This window comes from Aquarana catesbeiana, linkage group LG03 (genome assembly GCF_042186555.1).
Source record: "Aquarana catesbeiana isolate 2022-GZ linkage group LG03, ASM4218655v1, whole genome shotgun sequence".
NCBI classification, from domain to species: Eukaryota; Metazoa; Chordata; class Amphibia; order Anura; family Ranidae; genus Aquarana; species Aquarana catesbeiana.
The window spans coordinates 475,125,310-475,149,310 of NC_133326.1; the positions used below are offsets into that span (position 1 = coordinate 475,125,310).

The 24,001-nt window shown below is 40.2% G+C and overlaps 1 protein-coding gene across 6 annotated transcripts in view; it reads right to left on the bottom strand.

The window, feature by feature from the left end:
* ARAP3 (ArfGAP with RhoGAP domain, ankyrin repeat and PH domain 3) overlaps positions 1-24,001 on the bottom strand; it is a 273,051-nt gene that overhangs the window by 61,152 nt on the left and 187,898 nt on the right. For all 6 annotated transcript variants that reach the window (XM_073621033.1, XM_073621032.1, XM_073621034.1 and 3 more), the window contains 5 exons: positions 19,469-19,619; positions 5,362-5,496; positions 3,571-3,724; positions 1,022-1,124; positions 50-248 (listed from right to left, as the gene is read on the bottom strand). In XM_073621033.1, the coding sequence (XP_073477134.1) occupies positions 50-248; positions 1,022-1,124; positions 3,571-3,724; positions 5,362-5,496; positions 19,469-19,619 (742 nt within the window). The remainder of the gene's footprint in view (positions 1-49; positions 249-1,021; positions 1,125-3,570; positions 3,725-5,361; positions 5,497-19,468; positions 19,620-24,001) is intronic.

Here is a 24,001-nt window from a genome sequence, read left to right on the forward strand (position 1 = left end):
AAACTGAGGTCATGTGTCACATTTGTAGAAATCTGTCTATAATACTTACTGAGCTCCTGGAGCTGACGTAAATTAACGCTGTCCTCTGCTCCATCTTGTTCTTCTGGACAGATAAAAAGGTGACTTTTCTGTAACAGAAAGAAGCCTTCCATCCACTGATCTGGGTTCAGCATTGCTTTGTAGCGCATCTTACCCACTCGCTGGAACTCATACCCTAGCAGACAGTGGCAGCTGATTGGGGTGAACCACTGCATGGAAAGAAAAACATCTGTTGTCACAGGTTTTAGAGAATAACCCCTTAAAACCTAAGGAACAACTCCTACGAGCATGGATAGGTGGAATTCAGTGTATTATGCAAAACACACCCACCCCAATGACCCTTTTCAGTAGATTCCCCAGTTGATAGGTAGAAACCAAAGGATTGTGCTTTCAACTACCTAGAATAATTTTGTGCAAAACCTCGGCAGTTAAAGAGAGAGAGAGAGAGAGAGATAGAGAGAGAGAGAGAGAGAGAGATCTAAAGGAATAGAATAAGGTTATAAGCGGAAGTGTAATTTATTATTTTCTCCTCCAGTCTACTGTTCTCTGTGGAGCTGCCCTTTAAGTGTTCTGTATGAATTTTATTTATATATTTTTTTTACTAAATCTGATTTCTATTAGCTTCTAAAAACCCCTGCTTGTCTGGACCAGGATAGGAAGGGACAGCATTTTTCTATGTACTATAATCTAACACTGGGAGCTTATGTATAAAAAGATATTCCACAAGGATGACCATATAAATTAACTACTGCTCTTTCCTTGTCCAGGCACAAGCTACGGAGAATCAGCAACCAGACTGTGGAGCTTAAAAGGAGCAGAAGAAGGGAAGTTACTAACCTGACTGTACTATATAGTTGGAGTGCCTGGATCACAAAGCTGAACAGAATTTGACATTTTCTGGCAGGCATATTTGTTCGTATAATAACTGTGAATGTAGCTGGTATACTGGAGTTGCCCTATAATAAATAACATTTAAGCTCACCTTCCCAATTGCACTTGTCCATGTTTGCAGTGTTTCAGCAGCATCAGTCCCAAACTGGTGCACTTTTTCACAAACCAAGACGATTTCAAATGTGTACCGAAACCTAAAATGTTAACACATTTAGTATGAATGATTATGCATTCACGTGTTTTCAAATGTGGAAAATAAATGACTTTCTGCCACAGTTTTGGGCTCCTGGGTAATAATAAACTGACTTCCAAAATGGTACACAGTATTAAAGTATTACACGTTACTATTTATTTGTACACACTGTGTTCTTTGAAGATCAGTTAAGCTGGGTACCATTAGAAATTGTGGGTGCTCATGTCAGCCACTTCACATCCGTCATCCTTCAATTAAAAATCAGAGCAGAAAATTGCCGGCTGTATGGCTGCTGCACCCAGTCAAATGCAGCTGTCGGAATACAATAGCCACAGAGGGAGATTTCTCCATCAGTACTATATAGCATGGAAGGGAAATCTGTTGATTATTTTCATTCAGCCCGCAGGTTGAACGAAAATAGTCTAGACCTGTACACCAGGTCTATGGTGCTGAAATTATAGGGTAGGATGGATATGATGTTTCATCAGACAATAGTTCTGTGGCTTGAAAAAGTAAATATGGCATTCCAAGAATTGTTCAGTGTTAAGCACAAATTGGGGATACAGTTTTTTATTTACAGAATATTTTTAGGTAAAGCGATAGGTTAAAGGATAAGCTCACCTTTGGGAACATGTTACGTTTTCCACCTGTTCCCACTGCTGCAGCTACTCCCTGATCCCCCGCCTGGCCGCATCATTAATTTACAGAGTTCTGTGAATGGGAAAACTACAACTACCATCAGCCTTTGCGGCTGATGGCTTGTAGTTTTCATTGAACTACCAGAGCACTGATGAGTGCTCTAGGTAGTTCATTAGTGGTTCCTGTCACTGTGTAACTGCCTGCCCATACAAGGTATGAGCAGACAACTTACACTGACAGTCTGCAGGAACCCTGCATTACACCCATCATCTGCTGATCACATGTGCAATGCTTTCCAGGCAACCAATAAAACAAAATAAAAGAAATGCACATTTTTTTTACCTGCAAAAAGATGTGCATTTATTATTTTTTTTTTAAAAGTGAACTTCCTTTAAAGCTAAAGTTGAATCTCCTTATACATAGTTGCCTTCCTTGGTTCTCCTTTACCCTCCTAATCAACATGCTAATGAAAATTTAAATAGAACCTTGTTTCACACCCAGTGATTTCATCACTGGGTCTCTGTGCTTTGCCAAGCAATGAAGGCTGATCATGGCTGGCAGAAGGGGCTAGTAAGTTGCTCTATATACTGTAGCTTCTTGAAAACATCACAGCACCCTACCTCAGTACTCCTCCCAAGCCAAGAGCCCTCAGCCATGATGCAAGCATTTGGATGATTCTTGGGAGGAATTATACAATATTAAACTGCCCTAATGAACAAATATCAGTCTGGAGGAGTAGATGTTCCTAGGTAGACTTTATTTGCATGCAGACCATTCTAGGTAATTTGTGATACTGAGCATATATTATTGAAATAAATAGAATCCAATGAATGAAAACGGTGCATCAGGGTCAGTAAGGCTGGGGAGGAAAAAGCTAGAGGATGCTGGACATCCTTTAGGCCAGGAAATGGGACAGGCTCTATCTGACTTGTGAAGCTTCTAATGCACACCGAGAGAAGCTTACAATGTGTAATGAGTTCAAAGTTAGCGATTTTAGTACAAGAGAGGAGCCTGTGCAATTTTGCCAGACTGAAGGTAAGGCTGGAGGTTTAGGAATCCATTTTGTGCTAACTTTAAGTGTAAATGTTAGGGGCTCTAAAGGAATATTTTACTAAAGGGAGGGGTTCCATAGAAACAATAGATTTTTATTTTTCAGGAATTTAATAATAATGTGATTTTGGGATATTGCTATCAAAATTTCAGAATTGTATTTATACTGTATATAGAACAAAAACACTCTACTATATCAGTAAATTTATATTGGTTTCTCTTCTTACCCTAGTTTAGTGGTTACAATGTGGTATATTTTCTCATTGAGGTAGTTCAGAAAACCATACCACATTTTGGCACTAGATGACGCTAACAATCATAGAAATTAATCTGTTATAGAAAATATGGGGAAAATGTGTCCAGATTACATGAATGTGTTTGATATTCACCCACAAATGTTATGCAAGTAGACCCCTTAGTCTTTAATTCTAGCCATTAAGTAAGATTGTTTTCCAGGATTGAAACAATTGACTTTTGTAGAAGGAGCCATCTAACCATGAAGAACATAAAGATATATTGATAAATATAGTATATGTTATCTACATGTACTTTCTGTGGTTACCAGAAAGTGGACCTTACTGCAGTATTTTGTAACCTGTATCACCAAAGGTGACATTTGTGTCTGCTTCCATGAATATAAAGTATAAATATGCAAGGTTGATATCAGTCAATGACATATTCGCAGGTGATGTTTGCATAATAGTGTGCATTTAAAAGAAAAGCAGGATGGCCTACACATGCCATTTGTGATGTCTGACCTTTCCACAGGTGCTGGGCTGTTCAAGATGTCCAGTTTGTTCACTCCCAAGCAAACTACTTCTGAAGGATTAATCTTCCCAACTTGTTCTGAGTTTCGATCATTCTCATAAAATATAAGGGACCTTTCCAGGACACACCAGTGTTTGTGAAAGTCTGTTCATAAAAACAAATGTTACATATCTGTAAAAAGAATGGGACAAGAGCAACTAGGCCTCTCTCAGCTTCAGTAGATACTTTCTTGTATTAAATTGTATAGACTCCAAAGAAGATACAAACATGCCCCTGTACAAATTATTAGTAAATACCTCAGTCTCAGTTCACACCGAATTCGGCGCTATTTCAACGTGGTTTCAAAGCCTCCAGTCAGTGCAATTTCATGTGCGGTTTGCCAACATCTGTGCGACTTCAATGCAGGAACCTTTTCAAAGTCGGTGTAAGTCGAAGTCGCTCTGATATGAACGGTTTCACAGCCAGAAATAGGACTTGTCATGTGACTTTGATCTGTCAATTTGCATGACAAGTCGCACCGGTGAGGACCCGACGACACCCCCCCCCCCCCGCGGTTCAGATACAATAAAAAGGACTTATCGCCATATACTGTATCTAGGTGGTCGCGTGGAATAGCTTCATAAAGCACAATGACTAAAAATATAAAGTGTGCTCTGCATGAAATTGAAAATGTGTAAATGATTCAAAAAGGGGGGAAAAAAAACACATTTTGGTTAGGGCTTTGAGGGGGATTAAGCATCTCAACCAGATTTGTAAAAATGGTATCATAATAACTTTGGATTCTTTAAAGCAATAGTATGCCCTTCCAAATTCTTACTTATTTAGATACTTACAGCTACTTCATGCGTTTCTTGTTCAATTTGATAATTCTCGGTTATCACTTTTCCCCTCTGGGCTAGAAAACCTTCTAAGGGATGAGTCTTTTGAAAACATTGTCAGTCATTTCTAAAGCATTAATGCCCACTGTTCATGAGGGTCTGGATGGATTACTGATCATGTGGCGTGAAGAGGTTCCAGACTTAGATAATGAGAATTGGGAAGATGTTTGGGACTATCCTATGTTACAACTGGTATCCGCCAGGGATCGCTTAATTCAGTTCAAGGTCATGGGGATGTTTTGTTTTTGTTCTTTTGGCCTAGTAATACAGTATATGTCTATGAGCTTCGGCCTTGTATGGTGTGGGGCTGCTGCTCCTGTCATCTATCCAGGGATATGTTTGCTGCTGATCGATTACTCCTTTTTCCTTTAATGCTGCTGTGCCATTGAAGTGCCTTTAAGTGAGTTGGAATGTAATGTTGTGTTTGTACTTTTGAGTCTGGGTAGGCCCAATAGGCTCCAGTTTGTACCCTTCTATTTTTCTCAAATCAATAAAAGAAGTTGCACAAAAAAAGAGAAGCAAAAGCAGGAAACTGGTGGGAGGCTAAAGACAGGGAGAGGAATAAGAGAAGGGAAAATAATAAAGGAGAGAGAAGACCACAGCGGCCGCTCTGGAAGGAAGCATCTCAAGCCAATAATAAGGAAGAAGGGGAAAAACATCCTTAGTTATCAAAGCTGGGCCAAACGTGAGGTATGTTGCGAGGTGGGGAAGTAATCCAACCAGGGCTGCCGGATCGAGAGGAACTTATCTTGCTTTCCAGGACCGCTGTTAGCTTCTTATTCACAAAGTATCCTGAACCCTAGATTTGACCTCTTCAATGTTGAGGGATGGGGACTTTTACATATGCACAATGACCTGTTTAGCGGCTACAAAAATACCTGTGAATCCCTTAATAATTCTTACCATCTTTTGATTTCTTGGCTGTAAATGTTTTGCTCAAGTTGGCGGCCTTGTTTAAGTATCCAGAATGCACTACGGGCTGCATGATCTCATCGTAAACTCTTCCTTGGTTCAAGTCATCTGGAAAGAGTCCTTCAGCTACAAAATTAACAAGGACAGCATAAATATTGTTTTAATTATACATAAGAGCACATTGTATAGAGGATCATTTATTTAATACTTGTAAAATTACAGCTGAACTATAACTGATTGTTATGGGTAACACAGCAATTATCCATCTAGGCACATTTTATAAACAATGCCCGTATAGGAATTTGTTATAACTCTTAATATCTATACAACATTAAAGGGGCTCATTTAAAACGCAGTGGTATGGTCACACCAGGGCCATACTGCTGCGGTAATTCAAAAGCTAGTTATCAATTGGCATTTTTTTGTATAGTTTGCTCACTGAAATTGGCGTGGAGACATATTGAACATCTTCAGCTTCCACTGTGCCTTTATGGAGGTGTGGGCTGCCTCCAGGCATACATGCCCTCAATTAATTTATGCATTGTTATACACAGGTATGCTCCAACATGGAGACTCTCCAATATAAGAGTTAGAACAGCACTTTACAGAGGAGTCTAGACGAGGCAATGCAGCTTCCACATATACTTGCAAATATGTGCAACTAAAACCTCTTCTTTTAACATAAATTATTAGACCGTGTAATTTTTTTTGGTAGCCCAGCTTGTAAATGTGCTGGGAACACTTTATTAGTGCTAGTGCTGCAGTAACAAAGTGCAACAGAAATGAATGAAAAAAAAGGTGGGAGAAGAGCCCAATCATATGTCCTGTCAAAGACTTGCGCTCCTCACAAAGCTCTCTGTGCTCCGTTAAGCAAAGAGAACACCAAAGGACTCTGCCAGTCACACACTCTTGCCCAATGTTTATGAATGGGATGGGCTGCAGTGTGCATAGTGAAACACAATGTAACAAAATGCAAATAGCGAAATATCTGTCCTCCACTGCAAATAAGCCCCTTACATAGTTACATAGCTACATAGTAGGTGAGGTTGAAAAAAGACACAAGTCCATCAAGTCCAACCTATGTGTGTAATTATATGTCAGTATTACCTTGTATTACCTTGTATATCCCTGTATGTTGTGGTCGTTCAGTGCCCCCCCACTGAGACCACCGCCTGTGGAAGGGAATTTCACATCTTTGCCGCTCTTACAGTAAAGAACCCTCTACGTAGTTTAAGGTTAAATCTCTTTTCTTCTAATTTTAATGCGTGGCCACGTGTCTTGTTAAACTCCCTTCCATGAAAAAATTCTATCCCTATTATGGGGTCACCAGTACGGTATTTTGTAAATTGAAATCATATCCTCTCTCAAGAGTCTCTTCTCCAGAGAGAATAAGTTCACTGCTCGCAACCTTTCTTTATAACTAATATCCTCCAGACCCTTTATTAGCTTTGTTGCCCTTCTTTGTACTCGCTCCAGTTCAAGCACATCCTTCCTGAGGATTGGTGCCCAGAACTGGACAGCATACTCCAAGTGTGGTCGGACCAGAGTCTTGTAGAGTGGGAGAATTATCGCTTTATTCCTGGAGTTAATCCCTTTTTTAATGCATGCCAATATTCTGTTTACTTTGTTAGCAGCAGCTTGGCATTGCATGCCATTGCTGAGCCTATCATCTACCAGGACCCCCAGGTCCTGTTCCATCCTAGATTCCCCCAGAGGTTCTCCCCACAGTGTATAGATTGCATTCATTTTTTTGCTAGCCATATGCATTATTTTAAATTTTTCTACATTAAACCTCATTTGCCATGTAGTTGCCCACCCCATTCATTTGTTCAGATCTTCTTGCAAGGTTTCCACATCCTGTGGAGAAGTTATTGCCCTGCTTAGCTTAGTATCGTCCACAAATACAGAGATTGAACTGTTTACCCCATCCTCCAGGTCGTTTATTAACAAATAAATAGGATTGGTCCCAGCACAGAACCCTGTGGGACCCCACTACCCACCCCTGGCCATTCCGAGTATTCCCCATTTATCACCACCTTCTGAACTCGCCCGTGTAGCCAGTTTTCAACCCATGTACTCACCCTATGGTCCATGCCAACAGACCTTATTTGTACAGTAAAGGTTTATGGGGAACTGTGTCAAATGCTTTTGCAAAATCCAGATACACCGTGTCTACGAGCCTTCCTTTATCTAGATGGCAACTCACCTCCTCATAGAAGGTTAATAGATTGGTTTGGCAAGAACGATTCTTCATGAATCCATGCTGATTACTGCTAATGATACCATTTTTATTACTAAAATCTTGTATATAGTCCCTTATCACCCCCTGCAAGAGCTTGCATACTATTGATGTTAGGCTAACTGGTTTGTAATTCCCAGGGATGTATTTTGGGCCCTTTTTAAATATTGGTGCTACATTGACTTTTCTCCAATCTGCTGGTACCATTCCAGTCAGTAGACTGCCAGTAAAAATTAGGAACAATGGTCTGGCAATTACTTGACTGAGTTCCCTAAGTACCCTCGGGTACAAGCCATCCGGTATCGGTGATTTATTAATGTTAAGTTTCCCAAGTCTAATTCTGTTCTCTGTTAGCTATGAGAGTGCTTCCATTGATGTGTCACGAGGATGAACACTGCAGTTTTGGTTACTGAAGCCCCCTGATTCCCTCGTGAAGACTGAAGAGAAGTAAATTCAATGAATAAATTCAATACCTTCACCATCTCCCCATCCTTTGTAACCAGATGTCCTTCCTCATTCTTTATGGGGCCAATATGGTCTGTCCTCCCTTTTTTACTGTTTACATACTTAAAGAATTTTTTGGGATTTTTTTTGCTCTCCTCCGCTATGTGTCTCTCATGTTCTATCTTAGCCGCCCTAATTGCACCCTTACATTTCTTGTTGCATTCTTTATAAAGTCTGAAAACTGATGATGATCCCTCAACCTTGTAGGCCTTCTCTTTTGCTTTTATATGCATTTTTACATAGGAGTTAAGCCATCCAGGACTTTTGTTCGCTCTTTTAAATCTATTACCCAATGGGAAGCACTGGCTAATGCCCTTATTTAATATGCTTTTAAAGCGAACCCATCTCTCCTCCGTGTTCTTTGTTCCTAAGATTTTATCCCAATTTATGCCTTCTAGCAAGGTTCGCAGTTTAGGGAAGTTTTGAAATTCAGTGTCTTTGTATTTCCTGTATGTTTCCTATTTGTGTGATTTATACTGAAGCCAATTGACCTGTGATCGCTGTTTCCTAAATCTCCCCATATTCCGCATCCATGATCAGGTCTGTATTGTTGGTAATCAGTAGATCTAGTAAAGCTTTATTTCTAGTTTGTGCATCTACCATCTGACCCATGAAATTGTCCTGCAAGACATTTAGGAACTGGCGAGACTTAGACGAATGAGTGGTTCCCTCCGCCCAGTCTATGTCTGGATAATTAAAATCCCCCATTATGATAACACTTCCCATCCTTGCTGCTAATCCAAATTGTGATAGGAGGTCCTTCCCCCCCCCCCTCAGGTTAGAGGGCCTATAGCATACTCCCAGTATTATTTTTCCCTTCGCTTCATCCCTTTGGAGCTCTACCCATAAGGATTCCACCTCCTCCCTAGCTCCCTTAGTGATGTCATCTCTCACATTCACTTGTATATTATTCTTGATATATAGACATACCCCTCCCCCCTTTTTTACCCTCTCTATCGCTGCGATAAAGGGTATACCATGGAATGGTTGCCAGCCAATCATGATAGCTGTTGAACCAGGTATCTGAAGTTCCCACAAAATCCAAATCCTCCTCGTACAATAGTATCTCTAGTTCACCCATCTTGTCCGCCAGGCTCCTGGCATTGGTGAACATGCCACATAGTTTAGACCGGTCGCATACTATCCTGTTACTGGGTGTTCCGAGATTGCAACTAGGACTTGTTACTATACTTACTTTGGGTTTATGTGCTTTAGTCAACCTACCACTAATGCCCCCAATACTACCCTCTGAACTATGTTCTGCACTGACTATCTCTACCTCTAGACCCTCCTCCTCGTCACCTAGTTTAAAAACCCCTCTAACTTTTTGGCCGTCTTTACTCCCAGCATATCTGCACCCACCACATTTAGGTGCAGTCTGTCCATTCTATGGTACTTGTGACCGACTGAGAAGTCTGCCCAGTCCTCCAAGAACCCAAACCCCTCCTTACTACACCAGCTCCTGAGTCACTTGTTTACTTCCCTAATCTCCCTCTGCCTTTCTGGTGTGGCTCGAGGTACCGGTAGTATTCCTGAGAATACTACTTTGGAGGTCCTTTTCCTCAATTTAGCTCCCAAGTCCCTAAAATCTTTCTTTAGGACACTCCATCTTCCTCTGACTTTGTGATTGGTGCCAACATGCACCATGACAGCCAAGTCTTCCCCAGCCCCTCCCAGCAATCTGTCCACCAGATCCGCGATATACCGAACCCAGTATCCCAAGTGACAGAAGGGGTGTTAAAAAAGCTGTAAGGAAAAAACCCCCAAAAAACTAAAAATGCAACACAGCAATCACCAGCAGTCAAAAGCAAAACTTGCTCACACTCCACTCAAGGTTCCCACTGTTCAGCTTCCAACCAGCAAGTCTGGCAGATTCAGATGTGCTCTACAGAAAGTTATATAGGCCTCAAGCACCTGTGACCAATTAACCACTCCCCTTAATTAGTAGGCTGAAGGAAGGAAAGAAAATTGCCAAAATGTTTTAACTGCTAATCTCTGCTACCAAATATTTCTTTTAGCCTATCACTATGATGGGCTTCATCACTAGCCAATAGGAATGTGTGAAAAGATGGAGGAAATGCTGACATTTTCCAGATCACATCAGTCCACCTTCAGGTAACCCAAAGGATAATGAAAGCTGCTGCAAGTATATGCAAGAACCTTTGGGTGTGTGCCCTTCATATTAGCTAGCACCTCTCAGAATTCCCAAAGTGGCGAAGTTTCTTTAGGTACATCAAAAAAGACAAATACTGGAAAAAATGCAATTTTATCTTACTGTGTATGTCACAAAGCTTAAAGTGGTTGTAAATCTCAGGCATGAAATTTGAACAAAACCTATCCCTACTTATGTATACTTGTCTCAATAACACACTGCTTCGTTCCTATGCTATCAGCATGAATCACTTCTGACAAGTTTTCTTGACACCAAGAGAAAAAAGGTGATTGAAAGCCTCAGCTCTGTTCCTGTATGCTCTGTGAAAGTGGTGTGTCCCTTCCCTCCAATCAGCTCTCAGAGCGCTCCTCACTGATCTCTACACAGTATAACTTTAGCTCCCTGCCCCCTGTTTTCTGAACTCTTTCTTTTTTTTTTCAGCACTTTGAATTGCTGCAGAGAAGAGAAGACTGCAAATCGACAGATGCAACTTATGTAGGAGGATTTGTTTCATCTCTGCGAATCACCCGAGGCCAGTCACTTCACTGGGTATATGTGAGAGTTTACAACTACTTTAGGGAGTGAAACACTTATAGTATGTGATAAAATTCAGAGGGTAGGGGGAACGGCTCCAAGTAATTGTTACCTTCACCCCCCATCACTTAAATCAAAAGATTTTTTATATGTACTTATTTATTTTTTCATCTTTTTCAGGGAACACATCCTTGCACCTCCTGTATTCTTGCCAACAATGACATATGCATTACCTGCAGTCTTCTGGAATACCCATGTCATGCATCCCAGGAGACCAAGGGGTATTCTACTGAGCATGCACATCATCGGGGGGGGGGGCAGCTGTCTCTTCCTAGTTTCTAACGGTGGCCCCCTGATGGCATGTGGAAAGTCATGTGTGTCACCAGGGGCCAGCTGCAAGAACTCGAAAAAGACTGCTGGCTTCCTGAAGACTTTACAGAAAATGATGGTGGTGGCAGATTCCTACAGAACACCACTGGATCACTGGAAATGACCATGTTTTTTGTGGATAACTATAGAAGTAAAGGAGGGGGATATAGGGGGGGTGAAGTTTCCTTTTCATCTACCATTGGAAATCATGCCTAATCATGCAAGAAATGTAAGTCTGGTCTAGATAGAATGCTAGTTACAGGGGAAGAGGTTGACTGGATTTTATATACAATTATATACTCCTAGTAATAGAGGCTGAGAAAAGAAAGAAATAGAGGAGAGAAATGAAAGAATATGGACCATATTCGTGTTGGGAACAGGTACTAAAGTTTTTAGTTTCCTGCTCTAGTAAATTTTAAGAATATATAATATGCTGAAACAATATTTTTATGGCATCATTTCATACAGATTTTTGACTCTCTTATTCCCTTCTGATATTAATCCTGTTTTGCATTCATTATTTTCAACAATAAAGTGGCAATTATAAATGACTGGTGTGCTATTCCTCTCTGCTCTTGAGGATAATGTGAGTCATTTTTATGAATCATCAGATTGAGGGCAGTCATTACTATAGTGTATTCATGCATATCAAATGCCATAGAAACCAAACGCACCCCTCTTTGGGCAGCACGTGGTCTGCTACAATGAGCTCTTGTTTGCAGTGGAAATAAACTTTAAGGGGAACTTATAGCTACATCTGATTTGCCTTATATGGACAGGAAACACATAAACATGATTTATTGTAGGCTGAAAATATGCCTTTTCTCTGAAATTGCTAATAACAGACTTTCCTATAATCATGCAGTATAAATGTTCGGAGTACCTTGTACTTCAGGCTCCACCATGCCATAAATAGACAATACCCTGCTTTTTATTAAAGGTCCATTCGTCAAATGTGTCATTTATATTTTCTTGTCCGATGACAATAATCAATGGGACGGTGGTCACTGGGACACAAAGTTTGATTAAATTAATTAATAAATTAATGAGGTTAAATCTCCCTAAAGGGGCCAAGACAGCAGTAAAAGCCTGACAAAGATTCTGATCTTTTTCACACCCCATCTAAAACATGCAAGGAAAATAGAAAAACAGCATTTTTGCTACCACGTGATTGGATGGTGAAAGTCAGCAGAGCTTCTGCTCATTTACTAAGCTCTGGAGCAACTGCTCTTACAGAGTGCAACTACACTTTGCAAAGTGCACAGTCTATTTGCCTTTAGTAAATCATCCCCAGAGCATCATGGTGCTCGGTACACAGATGCTGTAAGCAGTGGGGGTATCTACATGTGATCACTAGGACCAATCATAGCAATCACATGATTACATGTAAACAAAACAGTCATGCATGGCTTAATTTCATGGTTGCTTGCTTACTATTGTGATGCTTTCATTGGCCCACCACTATTACATGGTATCTGGTACCCTGCATCATGTGATTAGCTGTAGCCAATCCCAGATCACAACAGTAAGCAAGCTGTCATGAAAGCAAGCCATTCGTGACAGTTGATAGCATTGCATATAACAGCGATCATCACTGTTATAAGCAATAACAGTGTGAAAAGAAAAACCCTGATCACTCCCCCCTCTCAAAGTAGTATAGTGTCACTATGGTGATGCTGAACTGCTATGATGAGAGTATGTTAAATAAAAAAATCTTTAAGAAAGAAAAAAGACTTAAAAAAAGAAAAAAGTAAAAAATATGATGATGTAGTACTGCACTGGTGACAGTATGTAAAAAAAAAAAAAAAAAAAAAAAAAAAAATTTTTATTAAATTTCTTCATTTTCCAAAAAAACTATAAAGGCCCATACACACGATCGGACTTTTTGACAACAAACATGCAAATTAGCTGTTTTAAGGCAACATCCAACCGTGTGTACGCTCCATCGGACAAACTTTTTCGGTTTTCATCGGACAAATGTTGGCTGTGCGAACAGACAAACTTGGCGGCAACAAAAGTCCGACATCGGCTAGTCCGATCGTGTGTACACAAAACCATCGGACTTTAGTACAAAGTACAAACACGCATGCTCAGAACCAATGCAAAAGATCAGACAACAATACAGAAGTTGACCAAAGGGTGGTGCCGGAGAATTGAACGTCCTCTTTTGAAGTGTCATCAGTACGTTGAAAGGTCACTACGTTCGTGGTTGTTGCCTAAAAAGTCCTGTCGTGTGTATGCTTAACAAGTTCACGGCCAACGCCCTTCGTACAGAGATCCGCGTACATCAGGATTGCTTAATTTTCAAGTATATATACCATAGTTTGTAGACTTTATAACTTTCACACAGACTAAATAATTTATACTGATTTGGGTTATTTTTACCAAAGAAATGTAGCAGAATATATTTTGGCCTAAATTTATGAACAAAGAATATTTGTTTGCAAAATTTTATAAAAACAGAAAATACGAAAAACATGTTTTTTTTTCATTTCTGTATTTTTTCACTTACAGTATATAGCAAAAAAAAAAAAAATCCAGTGGTGATAAAATACCACCAAAAGAAAGCTCTATTTGTGTGGATCAGCGGGTCCGGCAGACCCGATGTCCGCCGGGACTCATTGATTGTTCCCGGCAGAGGCAAAATGGCGGTCTACCTATGTAAACAAGGCAGATCCCCATTCTGTTAGTAGAGAAGACAGAGATCCTGTGTTTCTGCTAAGCAGGAACACAGATCTCTGTCTTCCCACAGTTAAAGCACCCCCCACACAGTTAGAAAGTACACCCAGGGAACATTTAACCTTTTGATCGCCCCTGGTGTCAACCCCTACCCTGCCAGTGTCATTAGTACAGTGACAGTGCATATTTTCTAGCACTGATCACTGTATTGGTGTCACTGGTCCTCAAAAGTGTCACTTAGTGTCCGATTTGACCACCGTAATGTCGCAGTCCCGCTATAAGTCGCTGATTGCCAGCCATTACTAGTAAAAAAATAAATAAATAAAAATTCCATAAAAATATTCCATAGTTTGTAGACGCTATAACATTTGCGCAAACCAATCAATATAAGCTTATTGGGATTTTTTTTTTACCAAAAATAGGTAGCAAAATACATATTGGCCTAAATTGATGAAGAAATTAGAATTTTTTTTTAAAAAAATGATTGGATGTGTTTTATAGCAGAAAGTAAAAAATATGTTTTTTTGTTTCAAAATTGTCAGTCTTTTTATGTTTATAGTGCAAAAAATAAAAACCGCACAGGTGATCAAATACCACCAAAAGAAAGCTCTATTATTTTGAAAAAAAACACATCGATTGTATTTGGGTACAGCATCACACAACTGCGCAATTGTCAGGTAAAGTTAAACGCAGTGCCGTATAGCAAAAAATGGTCTGGTCATGAAGGGGGGTAAACCTTCCGTAGCTGAAATGGTTAAATACCACCAAAAGAAAGCTGTACTTGTGTGAAAAAAAATATATAAATTTAATTTGCATACAGTGTTGCATGACCAAGCAATTTCCAGTTAAATTATCACAGTGCTGAATAACAAAAATACCCTGGTCATGGATGGGGTAAAACCTTCTGGAGGTCAAGTGATTAAGCTTTGACAAAAAAAAAAAAAGTAGTTGATTGGTTTCTATGCAGAGCTGCACCAGATTTTTGCACTCTCCAGTTTTAGTAAATCAACCCCTATAAGGTTTAAGGACCGGAGATAATGACAGACACCACTTATAGTGACATTTCATTCATGTCTCTGAATAGCAGCGCTGTGTGGTGACATGCAGTGCCATTCTGTGTGTTGTGGAAAATTTCAGAGATGTTGCATTTTTCTGCACTGCACCACACAATACATGTGAGTGTGAGTGGGGCACATAGAAACAAAAGTCACAGCACATAGTGTGAATGAGCCCTAAAGTTGTCAGATACATTAATTAGAATTTATTTATTAAAAGTATTTAATAAAAGTATTATTTATTAGAAAAATATTAGAAACACAATGAATTATCCAAGTAAGTATGTGCAGCCCATAACACTACCTTTTATCTTTCACTGGTCAGCATGGTATTATATATTTACATGGATATTGTGTTCTATCGAGTGAGTAATAGGTCACAATGGAGATGACATAGCATTCATTCATCACAATCATGCCATCCCCATTCCACGGGGAATTTTTGTTATATTTGTATGATCAACTGTCTATTACCATTGGTGAATTAATTTACTCTGACATATTTTTTGTGTGTTTTTAAAACTTTTATAATTAATAATATTAAAATGTTTTATACATAAATTGTAATTACTGTGATGGAGACCTTTACTGGAAAATGTTTCTCTTTTTGCTTAATGAATATCTCAATAACCCATATACTGTATGTACTGCATACTCCAAAACGATTTTACTATAATAAATTTATCATTTTAATGTGAGCCAAAAACGACCTGTCTTTAATTATCTTTCTGTAGACTAAATTGTCTAGATTTAGACATAAAATATTTAGACATAAATTAGTCAGTTTATCTCTGTTACCCATGGCTCTAATGTGAGGCCACAGTTTCCTCTGGAATATTCATTTGAAAGGATATTAATCACGCCACAAGAACGATATATAGTAACACAATGCTTTTTCCTAATAAATGAAGCGCCTAGCCAGCAAGTAACTACATAACTACATATGGTATCAGGTCTTCATTTGCCAATCCCTCCAACTGCAGGGGAGAATAGCGATAAAACACATTGTGCGCGCCATATCAAAAGGTGGGTGTGGGCAAATTGCACTAACGGGGGGGGGCACAGGGTGTTAAAGGGGAATTTTAAAAAAAAAGAATGTGTGTTACACACAGAGTGGCAGTGTTTGGGAGTGCAAACTACAAAGTCCTAACTGCTGCATTACATACTCTTGACCACTGAACTCTGTGTGCTGTGCTGTCGCTCCCCATCAAGCAAAAATCTTCCCCAGTGAAATTTTTGTTTCTCCTAAACAAAGCAAAACCCATCATTCACATCTGCAACCCTCATCCACAGCTTAGCTGTGCAACCCTCGTCCACAACTTACCTCTGCACCGCTCACAAACAGCTCAGTTCTGCACCTTCTGTCCCCAGCTTACCTCACCCTCATCCAAAGCTCACCTCCTCGCCCCTGTCCAAAGCTCACCTCTGTACCTCCCATCAACACTTCACCTCTGCACTTTACTGTCCACAACTCACTTCTGAATCCCCATCCAAAGCTTACCTCTGCACCTTCCATCCACAGCTCAGTTCTTCACCTTCCACCACAGCTTACCTCACCCTCATCCAAAGCTCACCTCTTCACCCCTGTCCAAAGCTCACCTCTGTACCTCCCATCCACATTTCACCTCTACACTTCACTGTCCACAACTCACTTCTGAATCCCCATCCAAAGCTTACCTCTGCACCTTCCATCCACAGCTCAGTTCTTCACCTTCCACCACAGCTTACCTCACCCTCATCCAAAGCTCACCTCTTCACCCCTGTCCAAAGCTCACCTCTGTACCTCCCAACCACACTTCACCTCTGCACTTCACTGTGCAAAACTCACTTCTGAAACCCTATCCAAAGCTCACCTCTGCACCTCCCATCCACAGCTCAGTTAGCTCAGTTCTGCACTCCCTGTCCACAGTTCACCTCTTCCCAATCCAAAGCTCAGCTCTGCACCCCGGTCCAAAACTCATCTCCGCTCCTCCCATCCACAGCTCAGTTCTGCACTCCCTGTCTACGGCTCATCTCTTCCCCATTCAAAGCTCAGCTCTGCACGCCTGTCCAAAACTCATCTCTGCTCCTCCCATCCACAGTTCCTGTGATCTGACTCCACTGTTTGCACTCCACTGTCCACAACTCACCTCTGAACCCACATCCAAAGCTCACCTCTGCATCCTTGTCCAAAGCTCACCTCTGAACTCCTGTCTAAAGCTCACCCCTGCACCTCCCATTCATGCGTCACCTCTATACCCCTGTCCACATCCCACCTCTGCAACTCTCTCCGCTGCTCACTTCTACACCACCCCATCCACAGCTTACCTCTACATCCGTAGTCTGCAACCCACCTCTGCACCTTCCACACAGTGCACTAAGTACACATTCATTTGCGACATCCCTGCCCCCCCCCACCCTAATTGGCCAGTCAGGCTGAAGCAGAGCACAGCACCAGGCACTGCCCCCCCTCCACAACACACTGCTCCTGGGCAACTGTTCCTCTCTTACCCCGCCCTGAGTGAAGGGTTCTGTGGAGGTGCGCTTTCACTTGCAAACATGGAAGCTGGGCTTCTGTGTTCACAAGGGACAGTAGATAGTGGTGAGCTCAAGGCCATTCCAGCACAAAAAATTTACATACTGTGTACTATACTATATTTTATATATATATATATATATATATATATATATATATAATCAGGTCCATAAATATTGGGACATTGACACAATTCTACTCATTTTGGCTCTATACATTACCACAATGGATTTGAAATGATACAAACAAGATGTGCTTTAACTGAAGACTTTCAGCTTTAATTTGAGGGTATTTACATTCAAATCAAGTGCCTCCCACTTTTTAAGGGACCAAAAGTAATGGGACAGATTAACAATCATCTATCAAACTTTCACTTTTTAATACTTGGTTGCAAATCCTTTGCAGTCAATTACTGGGTTTCATCCCTGGTGATGCTCTGCCAGGCCTCTACTGCAACTGTCTTCAGTTCCTGCTTGTTCTTGGGGTATTTTCCCTTCAGTTTTGTCTTCAGCAAGTGAAATGCATGCTCAATCGGATTCAGGTCAGGTGACTGACTTGGCCATTGCATAACATTCCACTTCTTTCCCTTAAAAAACTCTTTGGTTGCTTTTGCAGTATGCTTCGGGTCATTGTCCATCTGCACTGTGAAGCGCCGTCCAATGAGTTCTGAAGCATTTGGCTGAATATGAGCAGATAATATTGCCAGAAACACTTCAGAATTCATCCTGCTGCTTTTGTCAGCAGTCACATCATCAATAAATACAGGAGAACCAGTTCCAATGGCAGCCATACATGTCCACGCCATGACACTACCACCACCATGCTTCACTGATGAGGTGGTATGCTTTGGATCATGAGCAGTTCCTTTCCTTCTCCATACTCTTCTCTTCCCATCACTCTGGTACAAGTTGATCTTGGTCTCATCTGTCCATAGGATGTTGTTCCAGAACTGTGAAGGCTTTTTTAGATATTGTTTGGCAAACTAATCTGGCCTTCCTGTTTTTGAGGCTCACCAATGGTTTACATCTTGTGGTGAACCCTCTGTATTCACACTGGTGAAGTCTTTTCTTGATTGGCGACTTTGACACACATACACCTACCTCCTGGAGAGTGTTTTTGATCTGGCCAACTGTTGTGAAGGGTATTTTCTTCACCTGGGAAAGAATTCTTCGGTCATCCCCCACAGTTGTTTTCCATGGTCTTCCGGGTCTTTTGGTGTTGCTGAGCTCACCGGTGTGTTCTTTCTTTTTTAAGGATGTTCCAAACAGTTGATTTGGCCACACCTAATGTTTTTGCTATCTCTCTGATGGGTTTGTTTTGTTTTTTTCAGCCTAATGATGGCTTGCTTCACTGATAGTGAGAGCTCTTTGGATCTCATATTGAGAGTTGACAGCAACAGATTCCAAATGCAAATAGCACACTTGAAATGAACTCTGGACCTTTTATCTGCTCCTTGTAAATGGGATAATGAGGGAGTAACACACACTTGGCCATGGAACAGCTGAGCAGCCAATTGTCCCATTACTTTTGGTCACTTAAAAAGTAGGAGGCACATATACAAACTGTTGTAATTCCTACACCGTTCACCTGATTTGGATGTAAATACCCTCAGTTTAAAGATGAAAGTCTGCAGTTAAAGCACATCTTGTTCGTTTCATTTCAAATCCATTGTGGTGGTGTATAGAGCCAAAAAGATTAGAATTGTGTCGATTTACCAATAATTATGGACCTGACTGTGTATATATATACATTACCCGATGGTCTTTTTACATGCAAGATAACTTAAAAATAGAAGATAAAATAGAAAATATCCATTCTATGTCTCATGGTGGGTTAAACTATATTGGATTCTACTTCTATGCCTTCATGGTGAATTAGTCATCTCTGGGTCTAGTCAAAGAGCAAGCTATTATCTGATCCAGACATTAGACAGAGAACATGCAGCTCGATTGTATGATTGATATAGTTTAATTTTTGGTATAGTTGCTTTTAAGATGATTTTTTTTAAATTGCTGATTATTGTAAAAGAAATACAGAAAATATATCATTACTGTTGAGGCTGTAGGAGCTTGCCCTCCAGTTGTCTGCCGGGTTGGAGAAAAGGGTAGAGCTCTCACATGGCTCGGCTAAACACTCAGCATCGGAGAAGAACTGCATGACTGTCTTTAGCAAGTTTGGTCCTGAAACAGCACCAGAGAGCACCTGAAAAACACAATTATCCATATGAAACAGCAATTACACAAAAAAATCATGTTTTTTGAGCTTCTGCAAAAAACAATTTGCAGAAAATTACTCAATATTCCTAATTAGATTCATACAATTTTGTTTTTAATACAGGCTACTATAACCTACTATAACCTTGTTTTGCCCCGACCTGAAATCAATGAGTATGAGTACTGATGCAATGGCTATGTAATAAGTACACATGCAATCACTTAATATGTATATTAAAGCGGAACGTCAGTAATTTTTTCATCTTTCCATCTATTAAATCTTCTGCCCTTGTTGTTTTAACTTTGGATAGTAAAACATTTATTTTTTTCTGCCAGTAAATACCTTATACAGCCCACTTCTTGTTTCTTGTCTGGTAAAATGCCTAGGCCTATGACATCATGCACAGCTCTCTCTCTCACTCTTGTGAGAGTTTGCCAGGAAAGGAGGGGGGATGAGTCATAAGAGGGTCAATAAGAGCTGCAGAGTTGGAGGGGTGATTCTGTGTAAATCCAGGAAGTGAACAGGCAGCAGCTTCAGCTGCCCACAGTTAAAATCATTGCAGCCAGACTCAGTGGAGGGAAATTTCTGCAGCATATTTGGAAAGTACAGAATCACAGTATATATAATATAATATGCAAAGTGGTTGGAGGGAAGCTTCAGAATGGCAAAGATGTAGTTATTACAAATTATGTGAGCAGACTGCAGTTCTTCTTTAATGTGTGTTGTTGCTGTGCATGTTTCCGATTGTATGTTACTTTGACATTTTGAAAGACTTCTTTTAAATCTACTTGAATGGTAAAACACAAGCTAATGCACCCTTTTTCTAGCACACACTAAAGCCCAACATGCTGGTATTATTATTGAAAGCAATGATTTCTTTCATGTCCATGCATTATTGGAGAATAAAGAAAAATGCATCAAGTTGTATCTGGTGTGAACGAGGCCTCCAGTTTTTCACTGCAGAGAAGCAGGGCTTCATTGCTATCCTAAGGCAGGCCACGGATATTACAATTTTGCAGGAAAGAAAAATGCTCAAAGTCCCCTATCAACACAGTCAATGTTGAACGGGGAATCCCTCCCACGGAGTTATTGTTTTCCTGGGGGGGGGGGGGTTGGCACAGGCAGCCATGCTTGGAGAACACAGCGATTATTGCAAGCATCCGAAATGCTGGTTGTTCCCAAGTAGATCGATGGATCGACTTGGGTACAATCAGCCTGGCCATAGATGGTTCAAATCTCTCTCGGTCCCTGCTGAACTGGCTGTGATTCGAACCATCTATGGTCAGCTTTTGGAGGAATCATAACATTTTTGATCCTAACTGGATTTTAATCTAGGTGGCCTTTAAAAAGCACCCATATACAAATGATAACTAATAGCTTCTATTGCATGATATAAATGGCCTGCCTTTTATATTTTAATTTTTAATTCTTCTCTATACCTTCTTTTTCTCCTTCACCCCTCCACTACTCCTTTATGGTGACTTACCTCCTTTCCTGTATCCAACATCTAAGCAATAACACCTCAAGGCATATTTATAAAGCAGTGAATATGATATTCACCAAACATTCACTGCATGTGAATCAAGCACTGTAATTTATTTATTTTTGTTTACAAACTTTTTTATTAGGTACAAAAGGTGGTACAGAGCGATTTGACCAATATCAAGAGAAATACATAGAAAAATAGAAAAACAGATAATACATAGAAAAATAGATACAAGCACTGTAATTTAAAGCACATGTACCAGCTGTTTTGAATGTTTGCTGAAAATTACATTAACTGCTTTATAAATATACCTTCAAATATTTCTATATATTTCTAAATACATCAATTTTCCTACTCCTCTTAAACACATTACTGTTAACCACTTGAGATACTTAATACTTAGGTACCACTTAGGTAATGTTTTAAAATGGCACAGGGATAGCAGCTATTCATCCCAGCACCATTTTAAAATGGCACCTGGGCTTAACGGCTCCTGTGGGTCCCAGTCCACACTAAGAACCTGCTCCAGCTCCTGGGCTTCAGATCTTGCTACACAGCACAGCACTACCTGTACACACAATGTGTTTGCATTATGTTTACATTGGAAATTATATGACATCACAAGTGATGTCAGGGCACTTCCTCTTAGTACAGAGGCCAGGACAGAGCTGTTTCAGTTCTGTCCTGCATCTCCCTTCAGCAACAGATATAGATATAGCACTGCTATAGAAATTTTTTTCTGGCTGACAGCCAGCGGTAGATCACTATTAGAGGAGATCTTTTGCTGCACACCAAAAGAGGGGTGTTGAACAAGTCACTTTTGATCAGATCCAGAACCCCCATGAAGAAATAAAGTGTAACAACGTGATGTTTTGCAATCTGGCCCCGCCAGCATTGAATGGCAAGAAATATATGTTTTTACATTATGAGTTTTTTTAAACTCAGGGTCATCTCGATACATTCATTGTTGTATTATAACTAGAGGTCGACCGATATGGGTTTTTCACTGGCCGATGCCAAAGCCGATATTTAGAAATCGCGGTGGCCGATGGCCGATATATGATGCCGATTTTTTTGGGCCGATATATTAGGCCGATTTTTTTTTTTTTCCCTTCATCTCATAAAATCTAACAGTTAGACCCCTTTCACGCTGGGACGTTTTTCAGGCGCTTTTGGGCTAAAAATAGCGCCTGTAAAACGGCTCCCCTGCAGTCTGTGTGAAAGCTTGAGTGCTGTCACACTGAGGCGATGCGCTGGCAGGATGTTAAAAAAAAGTCCTGCAAGCAGCATCTTTGGAGCGGTGTATACCGCTCCTCCACCACTCCTGCCCATTGAAATGAATGAAGCGCCTGCAAAGCGTTTCGGCAGCAGCGCTTCAGGGGCGCATTTAACCCCTTCTTCGGCCGCTAGCTGGGTTATAAGCGCCCCGCTAGCAGCCGAATAGCGCCGCTAAAATGACGGTAAAGCGCCGCTAAAATCAACAGCGTTTTTCCGTCAACGCATGCCCGCTCCAGTGTGAAAGCAGCCTTAAGTAATAAGTGATACAGAAATTTTTTTATATTTAAACATTTATTAAACAAAACAAACCGCGGATCAGTTCACTTGTATGTAGAATTTAGATTAAAAAAAAATAACTATATCTTAAATATTAAATACACAAAAACAGGTAATCAAAACTTTTGGACGAAAAAAAATGGGCTAACTTTACTGCTTTTTTTTTTTTAATTTCATTAGTGTATTTTTAAAAAAAAACTTGCATTTAAAAGACCGCTGCGCAAATACCGTGTGACAAAAAATATTGTGACAACCGCTATTTTATTCCCTAGGGTCTCTGCTAAAAAAAATATATATATAATGTTTGGGGGTTCTAAGTGATTTTCTAGCAGAAAATACAGGATTTTTACTTGTAAGCAACAAGTGTCAGAAAAGATTTAGTCTTTAAATGGTTAAACTGAAGGCTTTTTTTATCAGCTCAATCGGCCGATGCCGATTAAGTAAAAAAAGCCAAATATCGGCCAATATATCGGTCGACCTCTAATTATAACCCCACTTCCAAAAAAGTTGGGATGCTGTATAAAATCTACATACAAAAAGAATACAATAATTTGAAAATCTCATAAACCCATATTTTATTCACAATAGAAAATAGAAAACATAACAAATGTTTAAACTGAGAAAATATACCATTTTAAGAAAAAAATAAGATCATTTTAAAATTGATGGCAGCAACACATCTCAAAAAGGTTGGGACAAGGCAACAAAAATCTGGCAAAGTCAGTGATACTAACAAGGAAGATGTGGAACATTTTGCCGCTAATTAGGTAATTGGCACCATGCCAGTAACATGACGGGGTATAAAAATGACATCTTAGAGAGTCAGAATGTCTCAGAAACAAAGATGGGTAGATGTTCACAAATCTGTGAAAAGCTGCTTCTAAAAATTACCGCGCCTAAAAATAATGTTCCTCAAGGTAAAATTGCAAAGACTTTAAATATATCATTATCTACAGTACATAAAATCATCAAAATATTCAGAGAATCTGGAGAAGTCTCTGTGCGCAAGGGACAAGGCTGAAACGCAGTATTCGATGCCCATGAGCTTCGGGCCCTCAGACGGCACTGCATGATTCTGTGATGGACATCACTGCATGGGCTCAGGAATACTTCCAAAAATCACTGTCTGTGAACACAGTTTGTTGTGCCATCCAAAAATGTAAGTTAAAGCAGAGTTCCACCCAAAAATGGAACTTCCGCTTTAAGTGCAGGTGACCTTCTGACATGCTACATTTGGCATGTGATTTTTTTTGGGGGGGGAGGCGGATACCCTTTATTTAGAGGGATCCAGCTCCCACTTCCTCCCGGGGCACCGCGGCGCCAGAAGCAA